Source organism: Orycteropus afer, unplaced genomic scaffold, assembly GCF_000298275.1.
Source record: "Orycteropus afer afer isolate SDZICR_OR568_19922 unplaced genomic scaffold, OryAfe1.0 scaffold00255, whole genome shotgun sequence".
Classification (NCBI taxonomy): domain Eukaryota; kingdom Metazoa; phylum Chordata; class Mammalia; order Tubulidentata; family Orycteropodidae; genus Orycteropus; species Orycteropus afer.
In genome coordinates this window covers 4,942,377-4,954,745 of record NW_006921842.1, presented here as the reverse complement: position 1 = coordinate 4,954,745, position 12,369 = coordinate 4,942,377, and the positions used below count along the sequence as shown (strand labels likewise).

General features: G+C 39.8%; 1 protein-coding gene and 2 non-coding genes across 3 annotated transcripts; 1 reads left to right on the top strand and 2 right to left on the bottom strand.

Annotated features, from left to right (window-relative positions):
• Positions 1-657: 657 nt before the first annotated feature.
• TRNAA-AGC lies at positions 658-730 on the top strand. The gene has a single exon. It is a non-coding gene; the product is annotated as a tRNA-Ala (tRNA).
• Positions 731-2,773: 2,043 nt separating this feature from the next.
• TRNAA-AGC lies at positions 2,774-2,846 on the bottom strand. Its single transcript has one exon. It is a non-coding gene; the product is annotated as a tRNA-Ala (tRNA).
• A 2,639-nt stretch (positions 2,847-5,485) lies between these two features.
• On the bottom strand, positions 5,486-6,234 carry LOC103204683 (protein MEMO1-like). The gene is made up of 2 exons (XM_042782184.1): positions 5,944-6,234; positions 5,486-5,800 (listed from the first exon to the last, which is right to left on the bottom strand). Exons 1-2 carry the CDS (start codon positions 6,232-6,234, stop codon positions 5,486-5,488), a joined length of 606 nt encoding a protein of 201 aa, XP_042638118.1.
• Positions 6,235-12,369: the final 6,135 nt, after the last annotated feature.

Here is a 12,369-nt window from a genome sequence, read left to right as displayed (position 1 = left end):
GGTTTGAACCACCAACCAGTCAAACGCCTTAGGCACTACGCCACCAGAACTCCATTTATTGCCGCCATAGAGGCTATTTTCCGTAGAAAAGTCTCTGGTGCTAAGTAGCCAGACCATTCTGGGTCGGTCCTCTCCAGCTGGAACGCCCTCTCTTCTCGAAAATCAGAAACGTAAAATTTTGGCGACCCCTGAGCTTTGCCACCGCAACCTTTTCCCGACTTACCTTTTCTTCTTCCTCCCGGCATAACCGAATGAGCAGTCACGCTCCTGCCCTAGGCCATCTCGGAGATGTCTAGCCCTTGGTCGAGTCCTGGTTCCACGTTAAACCCGAAATCAAACCCATTGCCTTAGAGTTGACTTCAACACATAGAGACCCTGTAGGACACAGTAGACCTGCCCCCATAGGGTTTCCTAGGCAGAAAGCTTTACAGAAGCAGACTGCCTTATCTTTGTCCAGTGGAGCTGCTGATGGGTTCTAACCGCCACATTTCGATTAGCAGCCGAGAGCTTTACCACTGCGCCACCAGGGATCCAAATGATTCCATATTAATGACCTGGAAAATGTTGGTGTTCTGGACTGCTACTGAGAGCGGATACTGGAGTGTGGAGCAACATTTTGACTCTGAACAAACATAATATAAAACACTTGAAATGTGAGGGGAATTAGCTCAAGTGGTAGAGCGCTCGCTTAGCATGTGAGAGGTAGTGGGATCGATGCCCACATTCTCCAGGTTTTACACTTTGGACATGGACCTATTGGAGAAAACACTGAACCTTTTGAAAATAGTTGTCCAAGTGCGTGCTTTTTCCGTTTTATTACCTACAGGCACTGGCAGTATATCGATCTACTGTTTGATCATTTGTTTTCTGTTTGTTCACAGGAGCTGTGATCTCAACAGGGTGAGGCACATCCAATTCCTATTTTTCTTCCTTTTTGGTCTGTGGCTTGGTCCTAAATGCAATCACATCCTGGAAAATACAAGGCAGAGAGGTGGAAATAAAGCCCCAAAGTCCTGGATAGGGGACTGAAAAGGGGAGCCCCAAGTAACAGATAGGACCTCTGAGATTGTAGAGGATAAAGTTGTTTGAATGCCAGGATGCACCTCAGAGCTGTGAATGTGTGACTCTGATCCCAAACAACATTCCATAGACTTTGAGACTGAACTAAGTGATAGACCCCTGCCCAAGGCCATACTCAACACTCCCTCAACCTCCCCTTAATTGGTAAGGTGCAGATTATGATGCATAGTTGTATTAACAAAATCAATTGGGTTAAATGAAATAGTCTGAATAAATCTCTTAGTAGAATCAATGACACATAATCCTGAAAAAAAGTAAATAACAAACATGGAGCATAGTATTATAAACTCAGTTTAAGATGTTTAGAAAGGGAATGTCACTAGTCATAGATGCAAGTGGAGACAGAGAGTAAGGGAGGAAGTTTGGACTGGCTGTGATATTGGAAGCCATTGAGATCTCAGAGGAGGTAAGATCCAGATCATTGGAACATAAAAGTAAAAAGGCAAACACAATTGTCCCTGGCTTCACAGCCCATATAGTTCTATCACCTGGCATGGATTCCACAGCTCCTGGATGTGGAATTCTTGGGGGGTGGCATTGGCTTAGATGAGGTGACTTTATAAAGCACTGATTATAGTTTTAAAAAATTGTACATTAGACAGTCTCTTGGATAATACCATTAGATGTCTCTGTACCACTGTGAGCCATTCTCACGGAGAAGAACTTTTGAGGCAATTTGTTGCATATCAGTCTCATGATCTGAAGGTCCTGAGTTCAATGCTCAGAGAGGGTATGTTTTCCTTTTATCACAGTCAACAGAAAAAATGCAATACAGTAAAAGCACCAAACAAATCCTGGCAAGTGACAATTTGAAGACTAGCTCTATTACAGCTGAGAATCACTAAATTTTGTTGTCTGTTGAAGCTGCCAGTGGTCTGAATAAAATGAAGGAATAAAGTGATTTAGATTCCCCAAAAAAACTACATGCTAAATTTATCCTTATCTTCCTTACCATCTCAAGGAAATAGAAGAACTTTCTCTTCTACCTCTGCTTTGAGGGTGCTCTGGTGGTGTAGTGCCTAAAGCACTTGACTGTTAACCAGAAAGATGGTAGTTCAAACCCACCAGCCACTCTTGGAAGGAAGATTGGGCAATCTATTTCTGTAGATATACCAGCCTCGGAAACCCAAGGAGGGGTTGTTATGAGTGAGGTGTTAGTTTGTTTGTTTTTTTAACTAGCAAGTTGGTGGGGGGAGGGTTGTACAAGAAGTGTATTTCTCTCCCTGCTATGAATTAGGTTGTAGGGCTACCAGGGTGGGGATATTTGTGTTTTATTCATTCTTGAGATCCTTGCTCCCAGAACAGTCCCTGACACAAGGTAAGTTCTCAAGAAATATTTGTCAGAGGTATAGATGAATGAATGACTTTACACTTGAACTCAGGACTTCCTATCATGAGACTGATATGCAGGAATCTGCGGCTTTATTTCCACCTCTCTGCCTTGTATTTTCCAGGATGTGATTGCGTTTAGGACCAAGCCACAGACCAAAAAGGAAGAAAAATAGGAATTGGATGTGCCTTACCCTGTTGAGATCACAGCTCCTTTGAACAAACAGAAAATAAATGATCAAACAGTAGATCGATATACTGCCAGTGCCTGTAGGTAATAAAATGGAAAAAGCACACACTTGGACAACTATTTTCAAAAGGTTCAGTATTTTCTCCAATAGGTCGATGTCCAAAGTGTAAAACCTGGAGAATGTGGGCATCGATCCCACTACCTCTCACATGCTAAGCGAGCGCTCTACCACTTGAGCTAATTCCCCTCTCACATTTCAAGTGTTTTATATTATGTTTGTTCAGGAGTCAAAATGTTGCTCCACACTCCAGTATCCACTATCAGCAGCAGTCCAGAACACCAACATTTTCCAGGTCATTAATATGGAATCATTTGGATCCCTGGTGGGAATAGGGTTTTCTTTTTCCTTTTTATTTTTTAAATTGTAATATACTTATTAGTTTTTGTTGTTGTTGTTGTTGTCCTTATTTTCCCCCAGGTTTTTTTTTTTTTTTTTTTTTTTGTGATTGGGGTGAAGGTTTACAGAGCAAATTGGTTTTCCATTGAACAATTCATGCACATTGTGTTTTGTGACATTTACTGCAATCCCCACACTGTGACAGCATTCTTCCCCTTTCCTCCTTGGGCCCACCCCTTCCCATCCTCTCCTTCCACTTTCCTAGCTCTATCCCTGGGCAAATGCTGTTCTCTTGATCTGATATGCTTGATTGTTCTACTGAGTGGGTACCCTCCTGATATTACTGTTCCCTTATAGGCCTATCATTTGGCTGACAGTTGAGTCACAGGGGTTAATTTCAGTTCCTAGCTTGACGGGTGTCTAAGTCCCATAGCCTCAGGAGTTCTACCTGTAAGCCTGATCTTTTTTATGATTCTGAGTTTTGTTCCACATTCTCCCCCAATCTATCCAGGACCTCTTATTGTGATCTCTTTCAGAACTGTCAGCAGAGGTAGTAAAACACCATCTAATTCTTCTGGTTTCATGGTCATGGAGGCTGGGGTTCATGTGCTCCTTTAGTCTTTTGGACTAATTGTTCTTGTGTCTTTGATTTTCTTCACTCTTCTTTGCTTCCAACAGGGAGAGACCAATAGTTGCACCTTAGGTGACTGTTCAAAAGCTTTTAATACCCCAGTCACTACTCAATATAGAACATTGTCTTTGTGGACTATGTTATGCTAATTGACCTTAATGTCACCCAAAACTATGATCCTGAGCCTCCACATCCCTCACGGTATTTGGTTCTGATTAAGACATTTTCATAACTTTGTCCCCTGGATGTTCTACTACATTCATGGATATATTTGCAGCACATATAAATGCATAGCCTCTGTCAAACCCATATATATTTGTGAGTATAATCCCATTTGCCTTCCTACCGCTGTGTATCTATGTATCCACTCATCCATTATTGTTATTACTGTTATTGCGGAGATCGTGTATGTAATAATATTCACCTGTGTTGCCTTTAACTCTTGTGTTCCTCTGGAAATAGGGTTTTCTTTTCTTTTTCTGAGTATAAAAAATTGGTATTTAAAAATAAAAAAGGCAAATTTTAAAATAAAATTGGTGCAAGGCATCATCTAAAAGTTGTGCTATTCTGGCATATCGCTGAAGATATAAATGCTCACTGATGTAACATAGATACCCAGTGTAGGTTAAAACAGTTATACTCTGGTACATGCATCATGGTCAAATAATTAACAAAAAGAATTACAGATTTTTGCCAAAATGAATAGAACTGGTCTATGCCAAAGGAAGTAATACAACACCATACCATTATTTTAGTTGGAAGAGCTGCACCACAAATCTTTAAACAAGAAAAAAAGAAAAATTGCTGAACTATAAGAAAATCCAGTGGGTTTTGTTGTGATTGTTAATGATTTCTTGCTAAACATTCATGTAAAAGAGTTAAACTGCAAAAAACACTGAAAAGCATAGCAGTGCATGGTCTGCAATGAACTGAAAAACACTAAGAACACTCTTCAATGTTTCCTCATTTGCAGACTACTGCCTATCAAGCATGATCTTTTAAAGTGAAGAAGTGCATCTATGTTCTTCCACCAATTTCCAATCTTGAATTTATATTCTATTACAATATAGTAATTGACACAAGGAATGTCACACATAAAAGGAACACTATGTAATTTTAAATGCTAACTTTAAAAGTATGATACCAATTTCTGTGATTTAAAAAAATCACATAAATATGTAAAATATAAAATATATCCTAAAATATTTTTACATAAGAGCTGAGGGTTACCATTTTTAACATAAATATTCTGAGATGTGAGTAATTAAAAAATATATATATTTCATATATACCACAGAGCAATAAGTTTAAATCAGACTATTTTGAGTTGTGTAACCCTTTATTAGCAACTAAAATAGAAGGTATCTCTTGTACAACATGGGTAGTAATTGACTATAACTGGAGATTTATTATATTCTAATACAGATCATTTATAAATGCAATTTCTTTATTAAAAAGCTTCCACCCTTTTTTGTTTGTTGTGTACAATCTGCAAAACTATTCTGAAAGCAGAATTTATGTGCACAAGTGTGCAAAGAGTGCAAATTTAGGATATGGTAAATGCTTTACAAGTTACTTTCAAAAAATTGCCTGCCATAATTGGGCCATTACATTGTCTTTTTTTGACCAAAATATTTTGATGCCAGCCTTCCTTCCACTGCCCTAAAAAATAAAGCATTTTTTTAATGAATTGAAATTAAGGAAGGACTACACCTACTAGAAAACAAGAGAGGAAAAGTTCTATTAGTTTGAGGTTTCAAAATCCCCCAAAACCAGGAACAGTATCTTTATAATGGTTAGGCTGAGACCCCAGACAGAGTATGGGTATGTGCAGGTGGCATCCCTGAGTATTCAAGCTTCAGTGGACCGTGAGTGCTCCAGCTGTATAACTCACTGAATTGTCTTGCCAGCTTCTACACTGGCTTGACTGGGCATAATTCAAAAATGAAAAGCTCATATTCGTTCCATTCTTCTGGAGCTCTGTGATAGCATTTAATAACACCTCAATGGGATGTCTTCCACATATTGTATTATGGCATTTCTTTAAGTAATTGCTAAAAGATACAGGGTCTAATTGTTCTATAATACTCATGCCCATTTTATCTAGATGTTCAATGGATCTATAAATCTCCCCCTGGGATTCATCACGGTAACTGTAATGGAAACTTTGACCCTAATGGTAGAAATCAGAAGAAACCACAAAGAGATTACTAGGATCTGCTAGATATTTACTGAAGAGTTTTCCAAATTCCTGTTCTTTTGACTCACTCAGAGCTCCATCCTGTACATGAATAATGGTAAACTCATCCTTATGGCTTTCCATGGCTTTAGCTGTATTGGGCAAATGCATTTCAATACTGTGTTCATCTTCATCTGTCTGCAGAGACATGCATTCAAACATTCCTGTTTTCCACAGTTCTCAGTAAATCTTTTGGTCAATATGAAGGTCATACAGAGGTGTTCTATATATATCCACACTGGAAAGTGCACATTGAGAGAGGGGCACATGATGAGAAGGCCCAAGGATGAAAATTCTCTGGGTAATAGATGGATCCACTTGTTTGTAAGCATGGGCAGCACAAGACCCACAGTATGTATATCCTGCATGGGGTGCAATAATGGCTCTGGCAGGTCTTTTTGTAGACTGCACTTATGAAAGCCACCCTTCTAGCTGTGCATTCATCTGAGGTCCTCGATGTTGTCCGTGAGACCGTACTCAGAGTGAGGATTTTCTGCAACCTGCGTCTGTCCTTCCAATATCTGCTCTGGCCCCATGGTGGACCCTGCAAGCCACAGTCCCGGGAAACCAGTCTTGGAAAAGAAGAAGAGGCATGAGTTACCCAGGAGATTTCAACATGAACACTCCAGGATGGACTGGAAATAGGGTTTTCTTGATGTTAATGAGGCCACATCAGTGTAGGCTGCAAATCTTTCTGGAAGCAAACTGCCCCCATTTTTCACCTGCAGTGTGGGTGGTAGGTTTGAATCATCAACCTTTTGGTTAGCAGCTGAATGCTTTAACCACTGTACCACCAGTGCTCCTTGTAGACAAAAAAGGAACCCCTGAAAAGAGCTATGGAGAAGGAAAGTGTCATCTGTGCTGTGCTGTGTTGGACATTTTTATCTCAGCATATGGAGTGTTCTTTAATCATTGGAAGATCTGACCTCTCACCCCTGTTCTTGGACAGAGAGGATCTAATTTTTAGGGTTAAAGCAAGACCTCTTTGAGATTTAGATTTATTGGGACCTTTGAAATATTTGAAAAGATGAAGTAAGAAATGAGGAAAGCTGGGGAAACAAAGAAGACTGTTGAAGGATACATAGAGAGACGATATCTGCAAGACAATTTCTGGATCTGAGATCTCTAAGTAGCAAGGGTCACAGGAGTGAGACACCAAGAGCCAGAGAGTCAGAAATGGAAGATATAACACACAGAAGAATTCTTAGAGAAAACCTAGGCCAGATCAATAGGAGTAAGAAGCTTTGGAAAGGCCTTACTGATGGAGGTTATGTACTTAATCTGCCTTAGATGCCGTGATGACAGCATCTGACAAGTTGAATCAAAACCTTCAGAAACTTTAGTAACTTCAGAGGCACTTGTTGGTCATGTCTATATTATTTTGGATATAATTCCACATAATACTTGTAATACAGAGTATCACATGTATGTTCACAATGAAGAAATAGTGTGCAGCACAAATAAACCTCTTTCAAACTGGAAAAAAAAAAACCTTCAGAAACACTTGCCAATTTTTGAAACAAATTCCAAACACAGACTGAAGATATGTTTTTCCTCTTTAAAGAAGCAGCTGAAGTTTTGTTCCAATATGGAAAAATTAAAAAATAGCACCATCCTGAAACATCTTAAATCTCCTTTAATGTGAAACATATACCAAAAGAAAAAAAAGGGGGGGGCGGGGAGAGAGAGAGCACGCTTAAAGATTGGGGAAGTTTTAACTTTAAATCAATTTCAACTCTTAAATCTTATCATGGAACTGAAAATTCTAATTTCTGACTTGAGAATTTTTGTTAAGAGTGGAAGAAGTCACTGGAGTACCTGAAATGTCACATGGGAAGAAGAGAAAAACAATTCCTATCAAATAATTTTGTAATATTAATAGGTTTTCTCCTTTTAGTTTCTTTATTCAGACTTAGGGGCAGTATGTGGCAGAGATAAACAGAAATGTTCCATGAGTCTTTTTGTTGTCAATTTCCAAAATTCATAGGAGAAACAGAAGATTTGCAGAAGAGTTAGGAAGAGGAGAAGTTTTGTTAAAGAGGGGATTGAGTTAAGAAAGAGAGACCAGTTCTCCCAAGATTAGGATAAAGAAAGTTCCTTTTGCTCTAAGGTAAGGGCAAAGAGGTCTCAGGACCCATTAGAATAGCAATATACACATTACTGGGTGGAATTTCTGCCAAGTGGCCAAGCAAGTGCTAACCCAAATATTAGGCCACCAAAACCAAAAACCAAACTCACTGCAGTGGAGTGGGATCTGACTCATAGTGACACCTCTTTGGATTTCTGAGATGGTATCACTACAGAAGTAGATTGCCCAACCTTCCTTCTGAGGAGTGGCTGGTAGGTTTGAACCTCCAGCCTTCTGGTTAGCAGTCAAATGCCTTAGGCACTATGCCACCAGGGCTTCCAATATTAGGTCACAGCCTCTGCAAATATTTCTGTGCCCATGGCAGAACATAGCAAGTTTCAGAACAAAGTTTCTCAGTCTTGGCACTATTGACATTTTAGGTCAGATTAATTTTATATTAGGAGTCTGTCCAACACACTGGAGAATATTTAGCATCATCCTTAGCTTCTATCCACTAGATGCAACACCATCCCCCAGAGTGACGACCACAAATGTCTCTAGGCATTGCCAAATGTCCCCCCATGGGGCAAATTCACCCCACATTGAGAATAACTGTAGATATTTCATTCATGAAAGAGCCATGCTGGTTAAGCACGCAATGCCTCAGCAGTAACTGAAAAGAACAGAAACAAAATGGTCGGGTCCTGTAACCCCCATGTTTTTGTTTTGCTGAAGATTCCAGATGTTTGGAATGAACTTTGGGGAATAAGAAGCCAAAGAATGCCCATAATTTACTGCTGGCCTGGCCTAATGAATGATCAGTATCTGCAATAAAATTACAGAAAATAAAGTTATACTCCATGCAAGTGGAATTGGTAGATTGGAATTCATACCCACTATCAGGTCACTCTGAATCAAAATCAAATCTATGGCAACAGGTTTATATTTGCTGTGACCTGCCATGTTTCCTGAACCCTGACTCCGGCCAATGCACCTAGAATCTACATTTGTTTCCTACATGTTGTCTGTCCTATACAACTTGCCCGTTGCTCTCCACACTGTTCCCCTTCTACCATCCCCCTCCTCTGCCCCACACAGATATACATAGACCCTTGGCAAAGTATTACTACTTTAATGACCAGATTATGTGTTATTTTAAAAAGGCAGTTACAGAGGCTGACATTGTTTGAGACGTAGGGGAGCTGGAGTCCAGTCTTACTTCTATGATGTTAAGTAAATTCCTTAATGACCCTGTAGCTGAGCAGCTGCCTAAGATGAAAACAGGCTTCTTATCTTATTTCTTTCCCAGGATTATTGTGAGGCTACAATACTACTAATGAAAGTATTCTAGTAGTGTTGATCCAAGTTGTACTTGGACAACATAGGACTGCCTTCAATGAAATGTACTTTATGTATTTGCTGAAATTAAGTTTAGAAATAGCTTAATTAGTGGGGTCATTTTCTAACACTAAATCTTGGATGGAGATAATATAAGTAAGAAAGATATCCTCCTCATTTAACATCCTTGCTGCACAGAGCCAAGATTTCAGCATTCAGGAAGACATAGATTGGGGCATTAGAATAGATTGAGTCTGGGTTTATTCAGAAACATGTATGGCTGCTCGACTCCCAGGCCTGTGCTCCAGGGAAGAGGCAGGAGCAGATCATTTCTTAATCTCGTTTCCAATTACCTATCTTGGCTGGACTAGATGCGCATATGTATCACTGTTTATAAGGAGGCACTTCTGTCCCTCTCGCTATGTGGTGCAATGGTTAGGCTCTGGGCTGCTAACCCAAATGTTGGTGTTTTGAACCCACCAGCATCTCCTCAGGAGAAAAGCCAAGGCATTCTGCTCCTGTAAAGATTACAACCTAGGAAACCCTATGCCGCAGTTTATTGGGTTGTTGGGAGTCGAAGGGGTTCTGGTGGTGCAGTGGTTAAAGCATTCATCTGCTAACCAAACGTTGGCAGTTCAAACCCACCAGCCCCATCATGGAAGAAAGATGGGGCAGTCTGCCTTTGTCAAGATTTACAGCCTTGGAAACCCTATGGAATCTGTTCTATAGGGTTACTATGAGTCATAATCAACTGGATTGCAGTGGGTTATGAGTAGGAATCTGTTTGACTGGACACAACAACAATTATACATCTTTACACTCCTCTGAAATTCATTACATGTCTTTGTGTCAGGGGCTTGCTGGTTCATTGTGATAGAAGGATTATTAAGGTTAAACATTATACGTTCAAAATAGGTCCAGAAATATAGGATGTTGTTTGTTATGTGCCATTGAGTCAAACCCAACTCATAGCGACCCCTCCTTGGGTTTCCAATGTGGTATCACTATGGAAGTAGATTGCCCAATCTTCCTTCCAAGGAGTGTCTGGCGGGTTTGAACCTTAGCCTTAGGCACTACGCTACCAGGGCTCCCAATACAGGATAGGGGTGGATTTTAAAGGGTTGTTTCCTGAGTCCCACCCCCTATACTTTTTAGATAAGGACTAAAACTCTCCATAACTGGAACTCACATTTAAGGACTACAAATCTAGATATAAAACTGAAAGGGGAGCTTGTTCACAGACTTTATATTCATAACTATAACTAGGGTTAAGCTCCAAAAGCTGTGTTTTCAATGAAGGTACATACTAATTGTATCTAAGAGCTTAGTTGTTGTTGTTGTTATGTGCTGAGTCAGACTCGACTCATAGAGACCCCTCCTCGGGTTTCTAAGGCTGTATCACTACGGAAGTAGTTTGCCCAACCTTCCTTCTGAGGAGTGGCTGGTGGGTTTGAACCTCCAGCCTTCTGGTTAGTACTCAAGTGCATTAGGCACTGGTGCTAAAAAAGATTGATCACAATTTAAGTCATTTAAAAATGGATTAATTCTGCATCTTAGGTACTATTCCACCCCAAAACCTTTGATATGATAGAAAGTGATGGGTGTGTTTAGTATAAGACCTAGATATCAATGCTTAAGTAACTACTTGTTCTCTTAGTGCATCCTTCTGAGTATTATAATAACCCTTAATTAAGACAGAGATAATTTGTTGAAGGGCAGCTAATCATCTAGTCATGAGAGAAGGCAAGGAGAAAGGAAGGTTGAACCTCAGGGGATAGATTATCTGCACAGGGACCACTCTATCCATGCCAAGCCTCAAAGTTACAGCAGTCAGGGCTGCAGTCTAAGTTCACCATGACATCTAGAAATCCAGAAGGTTTAAATATGGCCTGGGCAGCCCTGCTGGAAAGACCAGTCTAGATCCATCTGTATGTTACTACCAAGATAAGTGCATATGACAAATATGAACCTGACTTCCATGGGGTAAAGATAATAATAGCTGCCTTGGATTGTAGGGTTGACTGCTGGAGGGAGAAGTGAGGTGGAGTGGGGCAGTGAAATGAGTGTATTGAGCTCTTTTTTATTACCTATGAAAGAACAATGTTAAGATGTTAATGTTTCCAAATGAAATAAGAAATGCATGTATATCTTTGTCCTTGAGTTCTACATCTGTCTCCAGAATGAGGAATCATCCGTTTACTGTGCTTGTAAAATAACCTGTCCTCCTCCTTGCTCTTTTCCTGAAAAGAATAGCCACTAATAATGATCATAGTTTCCTTTTAGCAAATGCTAAATCCTTCCGTAGTGATACTGCCTCGGAAACCCAAGGAGGGGTTGCTATGAGTCGGGGTCGACTTGACGGCAAACAACAACAACAACAACAAATCTTTATTTGCCAAACACTGAGTTATTACCCTATTTTGCAGAGGCAAATGGAAGGAAGGTAAATTGGCAAAACTCTCACAGAGTCAGATCAGGCCAGGAATGCAAATCAATTTGTCTGATGTTAAAGCCCACTCTCCTGTGAATCTTAGCTCCTTGTAACTGACAATGTACTGGGTCCTCTGGTGTATGATTACAAAAAGAATCACAACAAATGAAACCAGAACTTGAATACTGAGGCTCCATGGGTATAATTATAAAAGGGATTCTATTTCTTTTTAATTTTTCAGTGCTCAAAATGAAATTCAGAGAGTTCAATAACTTTTCTGTTTACTCTTAGTCCATACAAAAATCCTATCATCACTTTAAGTTATACGCCATCTTAATTGAGAAATTCAAAATTTCCCTTTTCATGCTATTGAAAATCAGTGAACAGAAAAAGGAATGTGTTCTTTTCATAACTTCTCCTCTACTTTCTAGCTGTAATTCTTGGCTGCTCTGGGGAACTTCTAATATGTTCTATAGGGTTGCTATGAGTCATAATCAACTGGATTGCAGTGGTTTATGAGTTGGAATCTGTTTGACCGGACACAACAGTAGGATAGGATAGAAAAGTAAGGAATCTAGAATTTATTTATTTATTTGCCTGAAACTCTTGAAATACTGCTTCATACTCTCCCAGCCTAGTATGTATTTAAAGGTCACATTTGTAAAA

Excerpts from the sequence above, each read along its gene's own strand:
- LOC103204683 (XM_042782184.1), bottom strand. The coding sequence starts at position 6,234 with ATGCAGGATATACATACTGTGGGTCTTGTGCTGCCCATGCTTACAAAC. Across the intron at positions 5,801-5,943 it reads TACAGCTAAAGCCATGGAAA|GGTCAAAGTTTCCATTACAG; the intron begins GCCATAAGGATG and ends TTCTACCATTAG.